Source organism: Balaenoptera ricei, chromosome 12 (genome assembly GCF_028023285.1).
Source record: "Balaenoptera ricei isolate mBalRic1 chromosome 12, mBalRic1.hap2, whole genome shotgun sequence".
Classification (NCBI taxonomy): domain Eukaryota; kingdom Metazoa; phylum Chordata; class Mammalia; order Artiodactyla; family Balaenopteridae; genus Balaenoptera; species Balaenoptera ricei.
Genome location: NC_082650.1, coordinates 92171016 through 92191000, shown reverse-complemented (window position 1 = coordinate 92191000; position 19985 = coordinate 92171016). Strand labels below are relative to the sequence as shown.

General features: G+C 33.6%; 1 protein-coding gene across 1 annotated transcript in view; it reads right to left on the bottom strand.

The window, feature by feature from the left end:
* EYS (eyes shut homolog) overlaps positions 1 to 19985 on the bottom strand; it is a 1726005-nt gene that overhangs the window by 1602562 nt on the left and 103458 nt on the right. Inside the window, exons 3-5 of the mRNA XM_059941649.1 lie at positions 15016 to 15209; positions 13949 to 14076; positions 6252 to 6366 (exon numbers count right to left, since the gene is read on the bottom strand). Coding sequence (XP_059797632.1) covers positions 6252 to 6366; positions 13949 to 14076; positions 15016 to 15209 — 437 coding nt within the window. The remainder of the gene's footprint in view (positions 1 to 6251; positions 6367 to 13948; positions 14077 to 15015; positions 15210 to 19985) is intronic.

Sequence of the window (19985 nt, the reverse complement as noted above, 5' to 3'; positions counted from 1 at the left end):
GGTGACAGCTATTAAGAAGAACCACAGAAAAAGGAAGTGACAAGTATGGGCCTGGAAAACTTCAACATGTTAGATTGGGCATCTAGGGAAGGACTCACTGAAGGTAAACATTTGAGAAAAGGCCTAACAGAATGGAGAACCCCACAAATCAGACATTTGGGTCAAAATATTCAATTCAAAGGCCCTGAGGCAAGAGCACACCTGGGTTCTTCTAGGAAATTCAAAAAGGCCACTATTGGTGTTTTAGAGGGAACTAGAAGAAATAGGATTAATTAAGCCTCTGGTTAAACACTTACTTAATCTAGCGCTGGAAAGTCTAACTATGTGAGCCTTCAAATTCATCTGTGTGTGTGTGTGTGTGTGTGTGTGTGTGTGTGTATGAGAGAGAGACAGACAGACAGACACAGACACAGGCAGGCAGAGAAGAGTCAGAGAGAGAGACAGAGAGGGAGAGAGAAAGAGAGAGATTCTGTTTAGACCTTCTGTTGTTGAAACTAAATTTTAGAATTTTAAATTCTACAGCACATGCAAGTTGTACTCATATTGAATTCTAATTGGAGATTTACTTTTTTCAGTGTGAGTTTGCATAAGTCACGCTTGTGGAAACTAATTGTTAAAAAAAAGATTTAACTAGAGAGGGGAAATAGAAGAGAGAAATAAAACAGATGGTAATGTTAAACTAGATAAGCTTTAAAATTTGTTTTTTGTTGGTTCACCAATGAAACCTTATAAGGACTTACACAAAGAAGAGATAAAACATAAACTGCATCCTTCTATCTGTATTCCTGAACCGGTTGTAAAAGAAGAGAAACAAAAGACTGTGTACAAAGCTCTTGGGGCATCTTCTTTAATGGTATAACAAGCAGCAACCAACAATTCTGTCATAACATCAGGAAGCTATAAAGTATTTGGAGAGACACAAACCAGAAATTGTGGTTCTATGTGTATTAACTATTAAAAATAAAATAAAATTTACTAGTAAATCACTGAAAGTCTAAGGAAAAGAAATTCTGAGTCATTGCTCTGAGGCAGTGTAAATAGTATGTAATTGCATAGCGCCTATATTTTTACTTTATAATGTGCATAATGCCAATCAGATTTTTTAATTTAGTGGCTGTCATTTATTCATTTTTATAAACATGAAAATTACAGTAAGTTTTTTTGCTATGAACTCAATTTTTTCAATGATTTATTCATACATAGTGATTATTAGAAATCTGACTATCAATTGTAAAGTAACAATTGTTTTATCATGAGGGCATTTATATTATTAATATTGAGAATGCAATTGACATTGTGAAAGTGCTTGATTAGAAATTCTTCATTACAATTTCAATGAGAAAGTTTACAATCTTTATGCCACTTCAATTAGAAAGAAATTGAGTTGAAAATAGAGACATTTAGCCCATGATGAAGAGCATGGCTTAGAATGAATAATGTTCCGACCTATGGGCTTTTTTACCCCTAATATTGTCCAGCATGTTGCATTTAATATAAACTTCCTAATCTTAAAGTCATTACAGATATGCCTTATTCTTCATATTACTTCAATTAAATGAATAATCAAAATAAATAATTTTCTGATTATAATTTTAGTCTACTCTCATTAATTGGAGTAAGCCACTGTCAAATTATTGGTTTATTTCCTTTTAGCCTATATACACATCTGTATAGTACAAATATCATCCAGACCCCACTGGCATCAAAACTCCGATCAATCTTGGTCTTTCCTTACATCCGGGATTAACTCGGAGCCTCTCTGTGAATCCTCAAACCCTCTTCTCCACACTTCTCTCTGGTTCCCTGTTTCTCTGTCTCCGTGTGTATTAATTTGTCCCTGGACCACGCAGGTCACAGACCTCAGAAACTTCATGTTTCCATAAAAGTAATTCAAATATACCAGGGAAATCTCATGTTTCTTAAAATTTATAAAGTCCTAAATGATTATGGAGATGGAAGACATCAGACGCTACATCACCTTGTACCATCTGACTCGCTTCCTCCCCTGAATGTTATCCTGCCTGATATACAACCTCTTCAGATGTCTGAGCACTCTGGGAGGATGATTGCTGTAGGAGCAGAACTGCCATGACTATTGACCTTTCCCACAACCCAGAAGTTCATAAACAACATCTTATTTTGTTATGAGCAGCAGTTAATATCATATTATATATAACCAAATTGTAGTTAGACTAATACAGCCAATTTTTACTAAACATTCTGATTTGAGTATTTTCCAAAAATCACAATACACTTCAAAAGTATAGACTAAATTGGATGTATATTCTATTATATGGGCACATTATAATTTTTAGCTATTTTTTGGTTAATTTGATTATTTTTATTTTAAAATAAGTAACAATATAGTGAATATTTCCTACATGTTTGATGTAATCTTGTTTTCTTCAGGTATTTCTAGATTTTGACTGATTATGGATTGAAAACCTTGGGTACATTCTACTAAATTGCCATGCATTGGGTTTATATCAAGTCCTATTTTCCCTGTATACATGTGAAAACGCTGTCTTATTCTTCCATGTGGTATGGGAAGGATACCAAGGATCCCGAACAAAAGTCTTTTGACTTTTCTTGGACTTGGAGAGAGAAAGCAGGGCTAGGGGTGGAGAATTAGTAAGTTGGTGTGCAGAAGAACTCTCAGCCAAGGCCCCTCCATGAGGAGGTCTCCCTGGAGGCTCCTGGGACTGTCCCAGCTGAGGCCCTCGCGCCCCACAAAGAAATGGGCTTGGACTGAGAATAAAATGTATGTGAGCCTGGCTGAGGGGGGTTGGAGCATGGCTGATTGTTGACTGTAACTCTTTCCAGGCAACTGTGGAGCACTGGCTGGGTACCCAGTCCAAGGTGGGCCACTTCCCCCACGAGGCTTGCCCGGGCAATGCCTCCTAATTGTCTAGGGTTGAGGGTGAAAGGTCACACATAAGATTTTGGCCTAGAGCGAGACTCTGCATGTCTCCTTAAGGTCCGTCAATATTCCCCTATATATTTTTCATACATATGTTAATATTTATACACAAGATATTTTAAAGTATATACAGCGTTATAAGTTTTGTATTTTCTTCATGAATTGAAATTATGCTATTAAAAATCATCATAAATTTCTTATTTTCTGCCTGAAAGTCTAGTTTACATTAAATTAATATAGGCATCATCAATTTTTTTTATTGGTATTACACTGATATATCTTTTCCCATCATTTTATTTCAGTAAAGACATTATATTTTGATTGTCTCATGTAAACAATAAACATCTGGATTATGTTTACTTTTAATGAAAATTCAGTTTGATAATCTTGGTGTATAGTTGCCATTTTTCTATGTTTTGAAGAGCAGAAGCTTTAAACTTGTCCAATCAATTGGTTTTGTGTCCTTTGCTCAGTGAAAGGCCATGAGGAGTAGCCTTTGTTTTTCTGCTTGTTTTTCTTCCCTAGGAGCTTCATAATTTTATTGTTTATTCTTAGATAAACTCACTGGTTAATTCTATATTTTTTAATTTTTAGATTTTTAATAAACAGTCATGAGATATGTATATCGAACCCTCTTACTGATATTTTTTCTGTCTTTATATTTTATTTCATTTACTTACTTTTTTAGACTGGTAAGGAAAAGAAGGAAAAAAAATCTGAGTAATCTAGTCCTATGTCAAATTAATTAAACTTATAATCACAAACTCTCCCCCTAAGAAAACTCCCAGGCCAGATGCTTCAGTGGTGACATCCATCAAATATTTGAAGAAGAAATAGTCCATTATACACAAAATGTTACAAGTAATACAGGGGGAGGGAACAAATCTCCACTCATTTTATGAGGCTACATTAACCCTGATGCTAAAATCTGATAAAGACACTATGAGAAAATAAAAGTACAGTCTTATTATTTTAATAGTTATATATTATTATACTATTTATTATTTAAAATTTAAGCATTCTTTATTAATATATGAATACAAGTATTTTAGTAATAAGTTGAATACAGAAATAGATAAAATGTCTCAAGACCAAGAAAGAGTTTTCTTAAGGATGCAATATTTACTCAGAATTCTAAATCATTTACTATATTTTACCATATTAACACACTACAAAAGAAAAATGGTATGATCTTCTAACTACATTCAGACATTCAGAATAAGCAATTGACAAAACTCACCAACCATTCATGATACAAACTCAGTAAATTAGGAATCAAAGGGAACTTCTTCAATCTGATAGAGGCTATCTCCAAATATCTAAAGGTACAAGTGAAAGTCTGATTGCTTTCCCCCTAAAATTGTCAAATGTATGCACAGTTCTCTTCACCTGTTATTAGAAATTCTTATCAACTTAATAAAGTATGTAAAAGAAATGAAATATAAAGGTAGGAAAAATAGCAGTAAGGGGTTTGATATACATATCTCATGGCTGTTCATTAAAAATCTATAAGTTAAAAGAAAATAGAACTAACCAGGCCAATAGCATTCCTTTTTTGCTAATATTTTATCTAATGGAAGTCATTAAACAAATTAGAATTACCAAAAAAAAAAAAAAAAAAGAAAGAAAGAAAGCAGAGTCTGCAAGGTGATGAAAAGTTTAGTTAAATTTCTTAAAAGAAATTTAAAATTTTCTTTCTTAAAAGAAAAATTCAAATTGGAGTTAGAATCAATAACATACAGATAATTGTTGAAGCGCTATCAAAGGTGAGACCTCCCAGGGAAAATCGGCGGTGGAGGAAGAAAAACATAAACATAAACGTCAGAGATAAATACTCAGAGACTATCCTGAAACAAAACAGGAACCAAAATCCAAAACATAAACAGGATAATATAAAATAAATTAAAACTGAAATGGGAGAGGCATTTCAACTAGACATTTTGCTACTCAGGAAAGGGTAGGTACATTGTAAAGGAAGAAGAAATGGTAATACATCCCTTATATTGAACATAAATATGTGTAGTGCTTGCAAGTATGAGTTCTGGAGTCGGAGTACTTTCCAATATGCCTCATCCATCCCCATCGACATATGTGAACTTGAGGACATATTCAAAAGCTCAGTAGACATTTTATTTTTCTATAAAATGCAATGAGATTTACGTGAAGATCAAATGAGGTAATAACCATTATGATACACTATAATGCCAAACGTATTATAGGTGCTAAATGTTATGTTCTTATACTATGTATTCTTGTATAGTAACATTATTATATTTTAGGATGTTTGCAAAAGTACACATATATATTTTTCCATGGTCCATTCCATGAGCTGGATTCACATTTTTTTCAAAATATTTTATTAAAATATTTTATAACCCAGAAAAGTAGAGAAAATAGTAAAATTAACAGCATGATCTTACCATCCTTATTCGCTAAAAGTTAATTTAAAAAAAATAAAGCATTACAGATACATTGGAAGTCCCGTCTGCCCCATTTCACTCCCCAACCTATATCCCTATAAGTGTCTTTCTAGTAAAGCCAGTGTGTGTAAATAACTCTCATGTAAGTGTTTACACTTTTGCTATAGACTATGCAATCATAGTAAATATGGATTTGTTTGTATTTCAAAATTTTAATTAATCATTATCATAATGTACATATATTTTTCAATAATATTTTAAAATTCAACATTATACTTTGATATCTATAAATATTAATACATGTTCACTATTTTAGTTATTCTTTATAATCCCATGGTATGACTGTGCCAGGAAAAATTGATCCATTTTCCTATCCATAGGCTTTAGTTTGATTCAGATTTGGAGTGAAAATTTTTGTACACATCCCTTTCAGTACAAATGTAATTTTTTCTCCAATAGACCTACCTAAAAATGGAATTTCTGAGTTGTGGGATATGCCTTACCATGTGTAGAACACACACTCTGTAAAGTCATTTCGAAAACTACTCCCACTAATAATATATTTTATGCCCTAATAACTACCAGACAAATTGTATTTCCCACCTGCCTCAAGAGCTGAAGGCATTAGTAACTATGGTTTTATATATACAGACACGTATCACCAGTACTCAATTAGTTATATACTTATTTTATAAAAAATACCCTGACTAAAACACTTAATAATGCCCTCCCAACATAATTATTATAAGTTAAAAACCTCTAGTACTAAACTTTATATAACTCATATTTAAATATACAGAAAAGGATATATTTCTCTGGCTTATATTAATAAAAGCATTTGAAATAGGGACTGACAGAAGCTGTTGCATTTTGAGGTGCTAAGTTACTTTGCCACGTACTAAATTACTTACTCTGAATCTTCCGATTATATTGAAACACCATCCTTCATTCAGACAGTTGATGGTGAAAAGTCTGCAGTAGTCAATTACTTTCTCACATTTTTTTCCAGTAAATCCTGGAATACAACTGTAAATGCATCAGTGTAAGTAAAAAAACTTGCAATTTAAATATTTTCACAGAAGTCTATTAACAGGCTGGCCAAAATAATAATGCTTTGTTTAAATTACATGCAACATTTATTATCACATTTTGTTTTCCATCATTGATTTTGCCCATGCATACTTGTGTTTTTACAAAGAAGAAGTTTTATTTGTTTAGAGGTAATTTGAATAAACTACATCTTCATTGAATGGTCTTAATATTACCTTTTGGAGATGTAAGAGTAAAATCAACTTTGGCCTAAATGGATATTTAACAATAAAATATAGGTTTTAGAAAACTATTGGAATAAATGAAAGCATTATTGAAATGTGAAAAAAAAATGGCAAATGGGGTTTCTAAAGTTTAGTAGAGCCATTCTATACTGATGATATGCTCTCAGGAGTTAACGATGACACACAGGAATTTTAGACATAGTGTAAAGAATTACAGTGGACAGTGTATGGTCATAGTTGGGCCAATTATAAGGTTTTGTTTGTTTCTTTGTTAGTTGTCATAGTTACCTTTTTAATAAAGCAATCTTGTAGTGTCAATGCCTGACAACAAGGTTTTTTGAGTGTAATCTAAGTGCCTGACATCAAGCTTTGGACTGCCATGGCATACATGTCACACATCCATCTGGAATAAGCATATTGCCAGCTGTGTGATGCCTACTCGGGCCTAGACGAGAAGCCCAGCCTCACGTACCCTGGAGCTCCCCTTTTAGAGACCCCTGAGTGACCCAGGTAACTGACTTCTTGAGTGACCCCACCTTCCCACCTTACCCTTCCTTCTCCCTGATTCTCACTGTTAGGGTTTAAATTCACCAATAACGAGCGACCCCACCCTCAACCCCAGTAAGGTAGAGCCCCAGGAGCGCCTCTCTCTCTCTCTGTGTCTTTCTCTCTTCCCCCTTGTCACAGGGCTGTCGGTGCTGGTGCCCTTTACTCTCCAGGCACTGTGAGTATTATCAGGACTTTTCTTTTAAGTTCCCTGATGGTTGCTGCTGAGATGCATCTTGCGGTCATAACAAGACCCACAAGGGCCACCCCAGCCAGAACGTTGGTTCTCATTGGGGAAATGTCCTTGGGGGCTGCCACAGGTAGTGCAGACTGAGGGCCCTGGGCATTCCTAGCCAATGGCATCACTATCTAAAGACTGAGACAGACAGGAAATAAATCTGGATTCCAGTCCACTGCAGTGCATTAGCTGCAATCAATAAGGTGCTAAAGAACACCCAGTGGTGTTCAGGCTTTCTTTGACTTCACTCTCATTAATTCATGAGAAATATTCCAGTCTTTTAAATCACATTTAGTAAACTTCTGTTATCAAGTGAATTGGGCACCAAATCAAATGATAATGTGTCTCTCTAAAGTACACACTAGAGAATTATGACCAAAAATTATACTTGTTAAAACGAAGTTGTTACAAGCTGAGTTAATAATAAAATGAATTGTACCATATAGTCATTATTTTACATTTATTAAGTACACTGTATAATTTCATAAAAGAACCAAAGGCCATATTGACACAGTCCAACCAAAATAGCATCAGTAAAACACTTCAGTAGTTCACCTTTCCTGCTGTTTGAGGCTCAGCTTTGCACTCTCACCTTGAGAATTAAATCATACCTTCATCCATCAGGAATAACCATGCATTTTTTTTAACATCTACAATGTGCCAGCCACTAGGTTAATTATTTTCACAAATTTATTATTTTCTAATTCAATTTTCATAATTATTGTGTGATATTAATTATTACCACCATGATATAAATGAGGAAACATATTCAAAAAAGTTAAGTCAGTTGCTTTGGTCATATGACTAGTTTTAGAGCTGTTATTAAAGTATGATTTAACTTTAAATGTTTTGTACTCTTCTATTCCACTGATGAAACCTGTGAAGATATGCTTACCTTGCTTCTTTTATCCTGAGGAACTAACCAGAGATCCAAAAATCATTCCAAGTACCACTTTGTTATGAAAGGTATCATGTTCACCTTTTACTAATCGGGATGTGGATGGCAGAAAGAGGGAAGCAACAAAATATCCTAAAACTGTGATGAGTTATGGCTATCATGTTTTAATTTTCCTTTTGAGTGGGAATGAATTAAATTGGCCAAGACTAGCTATCAATACACTCACTTGTATGTATTATTTTGGAGTATGGTTTTAAAAGATGAGAGCCAGGGTTATGAATTAAATGAAGAACTAATATTCAGTCATTAATGAGACCGGGTTGACAGACTGCTAGATGAAGATTAGGCAACAGAATCTCTGAGAAAGATGTTTCTAAATATTCCAGGGCTTACTGATCATGAAAAATTGGCCCAAAATGTTAGCATTATCATTACAAACCAAGAAGGAAGCCCCAAAACACCATCTGTGACCCTTGGTCCAGGGAAGTTTACCCCAAAGGCAGAGGAAACCCACAATGAGAAAGTCTTCCTGTTGAGTTTCAGGTAATCAATCATCATATGCCTCCACTCCCCCCACCCTTCCCACCCCCATGGCTTGAAATCTAAGAGAAACTCCAGAATCTCATTCACAAGGAAAATGACATCCTCATAACTCAACCTGATGTCAGGGAAATGAAGGACTTAAATAGCATTCTTAAATACATGATACGATGATCAGAGAGTGCAAACATTTAAATCAAGTCTTGTAGGGTGTGCAGTTAACAGTTCACAATTAATCATAAGACATGACCATGGGAAAGGGGTTAAGATTAGATGGAGAAGGAAAAAAATTATAAAATAATCGTCAAAGGATTTAAGCAACCAGGTGGGTGGATTCCCAAGATGGATGCTGAAGTCATCAAGAAAGATGACAATAGTTGTAGAGAAAAAGACACAAGCCAGATGCTAGAGCCATAGTGGGGGATGGACAGGACCTAAGAGAAGAGGAGATGCTTGAAAGGAGCCTGGGGACAGAGAAACAATTAGGGAGAGAATGATCTACGGAATAGCTATGTGCTAAAAATGGACAGGCTTTTGAGGGGAAAGAAAACCGGTCTGGATACAGCAACAATGGCAAGGCTACCTACACAGTTCCTCAACAGATGTATGCAGGTTGTGGGCGAATGGATAGAGCCACCAAAGAAGACTCCAGGTTTCAGCCAGAAAAAGAAAGGAAGGTATATAAAGAGAGTGTGGTGTTGGAGAATTTGCGGCTGACAAATGAGATCCCGAGGGCACAGCAGAGAATATTGGATATTGAAGTGTTAGAGGCTGTACAGAGCAGTGTGGGGCTAAGATCGATTTGATCAGGTATGAGCTGGAAGACTTGGAGGTTACAGGATACTAATTCAACCTTTATGTACAAAGCTCTGTACTAACTTCTGTCATTATGTTTTATTATTATTCACAGGAAAATTAATAGGTTCAGGACTAAGAGAAGAAATTATACATATATTCTCAAAATGAAGCACATAGGGGGCCAGATTTAAGGATGACTTTTGTCAACTATAACAGTCCCTGAAAATATAAAATTATATGAATAGGGCAGAAGGTCCTCTTGATGAAGAAATGTCAACAATGTCCCAGATACCTTCAGTTGGAATAGAGCTTGTAACTATAATCTGAAATTTTAATACTGTGGTTAAACTTTAACAAACTTTTTTACCATGTTAAATTTCAGAATGATTTATTCAAAAGGGAAGGTTAGCCTTATAAATATGGCTATTGATTTCAAGGAAAGAAAAATGTAGCAACCTAGCTTTTGAGATAATTAACTCCAAGAGATTGAGGTTTCCTGTTAGTTCGGAATTATTGGGTGACCAAGTTCCTCATCCAAATGTGTGATTGCTATTTTTAAAAGGATTTTTCAAAATTAATGTGAAAATATAACTTTATTATTTGTTGAAAGGAAGCATGTTGACCTATATATTTCTGTGTTACAATGTTCTATTTCAAAGTCACAGTGCATGCTTAATTAGGTTTACTTGTGGCAGACACTGAAAACCCTTACCCAACCCATGGCTGATGTGGAGAGACATCATACAGACTAATGAAATGCTGAAACTGACGTGAGAAATAAAGAAAGTATGTTAATACACTGAATTGACACTTAAGCAGCACAAGCTATAAATGCAACTCTGAATAGGAAACAGGAAAAAAAAAATAAGCTGAGGGAATAAAATAGAACATTATTATCCCATGAAATATCTTAGAATCTGAGTGGAGAAAATAAAAAGTTTAGAAAGCAAAAATATGTATATATAACATAATTTCTGATTTTTTAAAGACATAGTACTTATCATTATCTAGTTTATGGTGTCTTTTACAAAGATAACTCTCAATAAATATTTTTTAAACAATTGATTTTCAGGTTGGAAAAAAAAAAATTGATGTAAGAGAAAGACACTAGCTGGTTGCATTACTCTCTATTTCCTGATTCGTGTTTCTTCATTTTATTCTGAATATTCAGAACGCAATCACCTTTACATTAGACAATATTAGAGTCACTGCATTCAGTAAATATTAAAATAGGTAAGTGTGTGTGTCTCTGCATGTGTACTCATGTTTGTGTGTGACTGTGTGATTGTTTGTGATGGCAGTATCAAAACGGTGGATCCTGACACTCTTCAAAGCCCTCGTGTGGTCTGGTGGTACAAGCACTCCCTCCCATCCCTTGTGTGTAGCGGAGAATGCAGAGTACTGCTCTCTCCAGTTGTGATGCCCTGCCCTCCACTGCCCTGCACCTTCAGCCCCCAGCCTCCAGCAGAGAGCTAATCAGGACCTGGAAGGCCTCACTGGAGCTGTGCTGGACAGTGCCCTGGACATCACCTCTCACATAGGGAAAGGGGGCCCCAGAGACTGCAGCTTCAACCCTGCCTTTGGAGGAGCTTCCGGGCTGTCCACTGAGCTCCTGATAAGCCCTCACACCCTTAACTCCTTGCCAACGCTCGCAATTGCCCCACTAGGATCTAACTTCAAGGCCATCAAGGTGAACCTCTCATCACCATTTACCATGGACATCTCAAGAAGCCAGAGGATTCTCGGGAAGTAATTTTATTTCCTCTCTCATCTGATCATAGTAATTTAGACCTAGTCCATACGTTCAAGTAGAGAAACTGATAGCATCATCACCTTTCTGTTCTCCTCTCTTCATTTTACTCCTTTCCAACCCCACACTTTTTTCCCCCAGATTCATAATAAAAAAGTAAAAGCTTGGGTTGAGATGTGTGGATGAAGTAGGGGAAAAGGTGTAGGAGGATTTTCTGCATTGATGCTGTTTGAACTCAGCTCAGCATCTCTGGAGAATTTTGTAGAAATGCACATTTGCATTCCCCACCCCAGACTGACTGAATTGGAAACTCTAGGGGCAGGGAAAAACGATCTGTGTTTTAAACAGCCCTTCAGGAGTTTCTAACGCAGCTAAAGTCTGATACAGCTAGTGTGAGAATCACTGTTCCAGAAACACATACCTTCTAAGATAACAATGCACAGATAAATTTTTAACTAAAGGCATTAAAGTCAAAGGGTGTTTGATTTTCTCATTATTTTCAGTGATTCCCTTAATCTTCTTTGAGAAAAGAAAAATCGTTTTCAAGACTATTTTTTTCATTGTTTCAACTTCATGTTTTATTAGTTTATATTGATCATATGACCTTTACTTCATGTGAGTCAGAGTTAGCAACTTTTTTGCACTATCTTTGGTGAGTTTGGGGGTGGGAGAAACTGGGGGTTGGAAACTGTTTTGTGTTCCCCACATTCTTACTGATTTCTGAGGCTTGGGTTTTCACTCATCATTGAGATTAGTCTGTGTTATTTCTGCCCTGTGAAGAAGTTTTATTTTTACTCTCCTGTCACTTTTCTTATCTTTCAGACTCTTTTAATCGGTAGTCTAATTTAATCAATAGAGGGGACAATGTTTTTAATTAAGTAGATTCAAGAGGAGCGAGCACAATGTATATTGTGCTCAATGTAAATTTTTAAAGAATGTGGGCGATCTCAACAATTAGAATGCATACAGTGGCTCATATTAATTTAATGAGTAAGTTTACTTCAAAGTTGTTGCAACTAATTACCTATTTGACATATTTCATCTATCCTAGGGAAACCTAACTTGAATTTCTATAACTTTCATCCTATCTAAAATATGCTTTACAAAGCATTCAAGATCAAACTCCATCATTTTAAAATTAAATATATTAATAATATAACAGTAAACTGAGGGACGACAACAATGCCTCTAGTTATCTAGTTTTCCCTTTGATGATAAAGTTTAAAACAAAGACTTCTAGACAACTAGAGTAATGCTAATAATGAAAACCAATAAAAGCATCATACTTGTTAAAAAAATAAACATATATGAATGCCTATTTACCTACATTTATATAATGCTATCCATATTTTTAAAGTTGATCACTTTTCTAAGTAGACTCACAAATATACGAGTCCTATAAGGCTCAGAACTAGAAATTATAAATTAAAAAGCCAATATTGTTAAAAGGATAATAGCTGGATTTATAGGTAGTTAATGTAAGATTGAATGCATCCACAGATTTGACTTGATGGGTTGGATGTTCTAAGATCTTGATATATTGAGGAGGTTTTTCTTCATTTGCTTTTGAAAATGTCAAATTTTAAAAGCTTAATATGTTTTTTAACTTTGCATTTAGATTTTTTTTTTTGAAATTGATGAAAATAGTGTCCACTTTACATCTACAATGCACATGCATCTGTGATATACGTGCAGGTTTTTTTTTCAGTGTGCTTTTAAGGTTTTCCTGTACCACAGCTTTTATTTTTTTATTTTATTTATTTATTTTTTTATTCAAACAGAAAGTCACAAAAATTATAATCATCCTCATCAGTTCACTCAGTCCCTACCACAGCTTTTAATTTTCTGTTTTTATGGCTATTCTAAAAGTTCTGAGCTTGTTTACTGCCCTTCAGTAATGCCTAACAGAACTTTCTTTAAGCAGATAAAAGTCTAGCAAGATAAAAGTCAAGCAAGTGTGAAGAGTACAAATTGCACTTCTTGATGGTGTGAGAAAGTAGCTATAAAGCTATTTAAAATGGTCTAAAGTGATAGGCCCAGATAACTAAGTCACTTCTGTCATTTACAAATCGGTAATTTTTAGCAAGTCTTTATTTAAATAAGGCACTGTTTGCTAAAACTTTGCCTAAAGATCCTAAAGGAAAGCTCTCAGCTGAGGTCTGTGAATTGCAGGAAGAGACAATGGGTCTATACTTTCAAACAATAATAGCAAAGTTGTGTGTGTACAGTATAAATAATACTGTGGGCACTTACATTATTTCTTCCTTCTACATCTTCAAATATTATCCAGCTATCCTAAACATCTTCATTACAAAACAGAATAGATGTTTTAGGATGGTGTGCCCAAATTATGATTAAGAATTGCTCCAATATTTATTTAAAACCAATGCCACAACATTTAAACATTTCATAAAAAAACACATTAAGATTTTTCTACTTTAACTGGAAATAAAATATTATAAGCCATTAAAATGTTTTAAGCTTAAAACAGAGCATTGTTTTATTTTTGTCCACAGGATTTAAAATTCATATATTTTTGTTTAAAAATAGGAAGTTAATTATACCTGCAATGATAATCTTTCTCATATTTCATACTTGTGGCATTAATCTTGCAAGGACAAGACTCCAGTGGTGTTTGAAGTTGCTTACAAAACTTGACTGTACATATTGGTGAAAACATGCACATGATATCCTAGAAAAGATTAAAAAGTATTTTTTACAAAAAAAAAAAAATCCGTATATCTCAAAGATAATGAAAGGATTCTTACATGGGGAGAGATGGAAATTATTTTCATAAGCAGGTAGTAGAAGTTCTCACTCAGTGCAACAATGTGGAAGATTCTATTTTCCAAAACGTCCCAACATTGTTTCCCATGTCACACACTCTTCCTACTACTTTATTTCAACTTTCCCCTAATTGAGAATTGGGGCTATATTTACCCCCTTGAGTGTAAGCAAGCTGTGGCTATGGGGAAAGGATGCTCTGTGACTTTCAAGGCTAGGTTTAAAAAGGCCATACAGAGTCTGGTTATCTGGGAATACTGGGAACCCAGCCACCATGCTGTGAGGACGCACAAGCCACACAGAGGAGTTTTATTTAGGATTATGGCTGATAGTTCCAGTTGAGGATGTGGTTGACAACCAGCATTGACCCCTGGACATGTAAGTGGGGAAATCTTTAAAGTATGAATATTAATTCATATTATGAATTCAAATATGAATCTTACCAAAATGAAAGATTGTCACTTGTGGGAACTACTAAATTATTTCCTAGTCTTATTTATTTAAATATTAAATGAAATGTTAAAATACAATAATATAGAATAATCAAATAATAAAGAAAATATTTTTTAAATAACTAAAAATTAAAAGTTTACAAAATTACATTTTTCATAAAGGAGAGCTCTGTCAGAATAACAAAAAATAAAATTGAAGAGTATTTTTGAGATTGGGGTTTCTATTTAAAATGGGAACAATGAAAATAAGCAAGTTAAATACATTTTCTGATGTTCCTGAGTTTGAAAATTGCAATATGTTAATTAGAAGTTTAATTATTTGTACTTTTCAAACAACTTAGTAATAGTAAAATATATTTTAATACCACTCCCTTGTATGTTAGATTCAGACTTACCTTTGGAATATCAATGCAGTCAGTACCATTCTGACATGGTTTTGGTGAACACTCATTGACATAGGTTTCACAGTTTTGATTGAGAAATTCTTCTGTGCATTCCAAAATGTAAGCAGAGCTTTTATTTTGACTAATTTCTCCTTTCCAACAAGACAGAGAAACACAATGTTCCATTGACTCCTCACAGAATGGACCTTAAAAGATGACACACACACAGAAAGAAAATATGAACATAGGCATGTACAAAAACTTGGTTTAGAAAGTCTCTAGAGTTCATGAAATCTTCTTAAACACGTTTATCATGGTATAATTTACACATCATAGAATTCACCCAGTGCAAATCTATAAATCAATAATTTTTGCAAATGTATACAGCTATTGGACCGTCAGCACTACCCTGTTTCAGCACATCTCCATTACCAAAAAAGAGCTTTTTTATGGTCACTCTTTGTCCCCAAATCCAGCCCCAGGCAACTATTAATCTTTCTGTCTCTACAGATTTGCTTTTTCTGGGCATTTCATATAAATAGAATGGTACAATATATTGTCTTTTGTGATTGGCTTCTTTCCTTAGAATAAAATATTTGAGGATTTTTCATGCATGCATCACTACTTTTACTCTTTATTGCCAAAGAGCAATTCAAAATATATATAATATTTTGTTTATTCATTCAAAAGTTGGTAAACATTTCAGTTGTTTCTACTTTTTAACATTTTTATTGAGATATAATTGACACATAACATTGTTAGTCTCAGGTGTACAGCATAATGATTCAATGTATGTATATATTGTGAGATCATCATCACAGTAAATCTAGTTAACATTCATCACCGCACACAGTTACTGCTTTTTTTTTTTTTTTTTTTCTCGTGATGAGAACTTTTAAGATCTACTCTCTTAGCAACTAACTTTTATGAGCAATTAATTCACTCACAAGTATTTGGGTGGATATATACTTTAGTAGCTCTTGCACAGATTCCTGACAGTGAAATTGCTGAGGTGTAAATTTATGTGTAACGTTTTAAGAAACTGCCAAACTGTTTTGCAAGGTAGCTGTGCCATTTTTCAGTCACACTATCAATCTGTGAGAGTTCCTGTTTCTCACATTCTTGCCAACATTCGATATTGTCCATTTTCTTTATTATAGTTCTTCTAGTGGTTGTGAAATAGTATCTCAATTCAATTTGCATTTTCATAAGAATAAAGATTTTGAGTATTTTCTCATATGTTTATTAACCATTTGTATGTCTTCCTTAATGAAATTTACCTTCATATATAGAGAATATTTTAAATTGTGTTATTTATTTTCTTATTATTGAGTAGTGAGTGTTCTTTTCATATTCTGAATACAATTCTGTTATGATATATGTGACTTGCAAATATTTTCTCCTTGTGTTGCCTTGACCTTTCATTTTCTCAGTTAGTGACTTTTGGATAGGAAAAGTTTTCATTTAATTAAGTTTAAATTATCAAATTGTCTTTCACTTTATTAAGTCCAACTTGTAACTTTTATATATCATGGTTTTTTTATAATATCTAAAAAGTCTGTCTAACCAATAGTATAAAGATTTTCTCTTATGATTTATTAGACATTATTATCAATTTAGCTCATAATTTAGATCTCTGATCCATTTGATTTTTTGCATGTTGTGAGATAAGGATATGTTATTTCATATATATGACTAACATGTTATTTTATATATATATGATTTTTTACATGTTGATATATAATTGTCCAGGCAATATTTTTTTGAGAAGACTATTCTTTTTCCATTTAATTGCCTTTTTCACTATTGTGGAAAAACAAGTGATCATAAACATGAGTTCACTTCTGGACTCTCAATTCCTTCTCATAAGCCTATATACTTATCCATATGCAATAACACACTGCCTGGATCAATGCAGATTGATAGTAAGGTTTGAAATTTGGCCGTCATCAAACTTTTTCCTTTTTTAAAAAATTTTCAGTCCATATAAAGTTTTGTATAAGCTAGTCAATTTCTTCAGAAAAGCCTCCTGGGATATTGACAGTGATTTCAGTGAATCAATATGTTAAACTGGGAAGAATTACCATCTCAAAAATATGGCGTTCCAGTCAATGAATATGCAATATCTCTCCATTTGTTTAGATATTCTTTCATCTCTCTCCCAATATTGTGTAGTTTTCAGTTAAAGTCTTGTATTTAATTAAATTTATACCTAAGCATTTTATCCTTTTGATACTATTATAAAGGGAAATGTTTTTTTAATTTAATTTTTGAAATTTTGTTGCTAGTATATCAAAATACAATTAACTTTTGCATTTTATCTTGTATTCTGCAAGCTTTATAAACTCAGTCGCAAGTCTGGTAGTTCTTTTTTTGCATTTCTTAGTATTTTCTACATAAGAGATTATGACTTCTGTTATTAAAGGTAGTTTTACTTCTTCCTTTTTAATCTATATGTTTTTCTATCTTTTCTCTGCCTATCCAAGTCTGCAACATCCTGTATAACATTGCCTAGATAGTGAAAGTGGATATCTCCGTGCTGTTCTCGTTCTTAGGGGAAAATCTGCCACCACCACTTCATTAGGGTGATATTAACTGGACAATTGTCATAGATGCTTTTTATCAGGTCGAGAGAGTTTTGTTCTTTTTCTAAGCTGTTTTAGAGTTTTTATAATGAATGTGTGTTGGATTTTGTCAAATGGTTTTTGTCCTGGTTTTATGTGGTTTTGTCCTTCATTCTAGTAACATTAATTTATTTTTAGATGTAAACCAATCTTGCATTCTTGGAGAAAATTCTACTTTTTTAGAGTACAAAAACATGCTTTTGTGTTTCTGGATTTGTTATGCTCATATTTTGTTGGGGATTTTCAATGTATATTCATAAGTGGTTCTCTTACTTGTTTTTTGCCTGGTTTTGGTATAAAGGTAATATTGGCCTCATAGGATGTGTTCAAAAGTCTCCCCTTTCCTTCTATTTTTTGAACATTTCATAAGGATTATGATTAAATATTTGGCAAGTCTGTATCAATTTTCTATTTCTTCTTGAGACAATTGTAGTAATTTGTGTCTTTCCAGAAATTTGTCCATTTCATTTAAATAGTCTAATTTCTTGGCATAATGGAGTCCATGGTATTTCCTTATAATCCTTTTAATTTTGAATGATCATTATCTATGTCCCCACTTTAAATTTTGGTTTTGTTAATTTGTGTCTTCCTTGTTTATTTCTTGGTCAGTCCAACTAAAGATATGTCAGTTTTCTTTTTCTCAAAAACCAATGTTTTGTTTCATCAGTTTTTCTTATTGGTTTTAACAATTTTTCCCTAATCTTACCACTTCCTTTCTTTTGTGTGTTTTGGGTTCAGTTTCTTTTCTTTCTCTAGTTATTTAAGGTAGAAGCTTAGAATATTGATTTAAGACCTTTTTCTTTTTTAATGTAGGAATTTAGAATGATAAAATAAATAAATAAAATGATAAAATAAAATAAATAAATAAATAAATAAAACCTTGTTTTAACTACGTTTCATAAATTTTGATATGCTGTGTATGTTTGTATTCAATTGTAATTTTTTCTTTGACTCGGGTTATTTTAGAAATTTGTTTAATTTCCAAATATTTGAAGTTTTCTCAGAATTTTTCTGCTGTCAATTTCTCATTTAATTCTGTTACCTTTGGAGAGCGTGTTATCATATAATTTTAATTCCTTCAGATTTATTGAGGCTGGTTTTGTGGCCGTGATCATTTGTTTGTATAATGCCTATCAACAGCAGAGCTGAGTACTCGAATGTTTGGCACTGGATGCAACGTGAGAGTGGGCACTTCCTGAAAGTCTGTGCCCTAAGAAAGGCACTTGCCTGCCTCTAGTCCCCACCCTGAGATCATGCTAAAAGAACAAATAAAGTACTGATGTTAAGGTCCAAGGCTGGTAGTTCCACTGCAGCTTCCATGAGACCGGAATCAACGTCTGTTTCGTTGCTGAGCGGAGGTGTTTGTTGGACTCTGTTTAGCACGTTGCCATTAGGCACCTGCTACTGGTAATAAAAAGTACCCACGGTACGGGTCTGACATCCTTGCCATATCTGTTAAATCCTGGATTTCAAAAGCACAATTTACTCTTTTACTCCTTTTTGGGTAATGAATAGGTCTTTGGACAATTCATACTTGCTGGGGAGAGCTGAAAAGGGAAATATTTGACTTCCTACTAAAAATGGCACACCTGGCCTCCAGAAATTATCTACTGAAGTTTAATAAAAAACATATTTGTACTTCAAGTTCACAAACCTTGTCAACCAATCACTATATAACCGAAGACCAACAGTATACAACAGGTTTACTAAAAAATCTTCATATAAAACGCATTCATTATTATGTGAACAAGAGCATCAAGAAACATTTAGCTACAGAGAACTAAGTTACTTAGCAAGAGCATACAAACCAAAAACAAAAAACCAAACAAACAAAAAACACACTTAGAAGAAGATATGCTGGTAATTGATTTGAAGTTTGAATTTTGTGTCAAATTCTAAAATATAAAGGCATAATAGCAGTATAAAATGTTGAGTGACCACACCACTGGCATTATTATATTAAAATAACTCAACTTCTATTTTGAGCACATGAAGAAGAATGAACATGCATTTCTCAGTGCTGTGATATATTAACATATTATCCTATTAAATATTTGTAAGACATAACATTTAATTATATTTAAGACATCAGTGTTAATTGGCTCCATAGTAAGAAACTGGTTGAATGACCCTACCTCATATTTATGTAATGCTTGGCATTTCCATAGCACTTATATCCATACAATTTGATAAAATCCTTAAAGACAAACTTGGAATTTATAAAAGGCCATTATTATCCAGTTTTATAGTTGAATTTTTTTAAGTATAAAACTAATTTTGCTAGAGGTTGAGCAACTTGCAACATGTCACACAGTTGGTTAATTAATGGCACATTAATAATAAAAATATATGAATTCC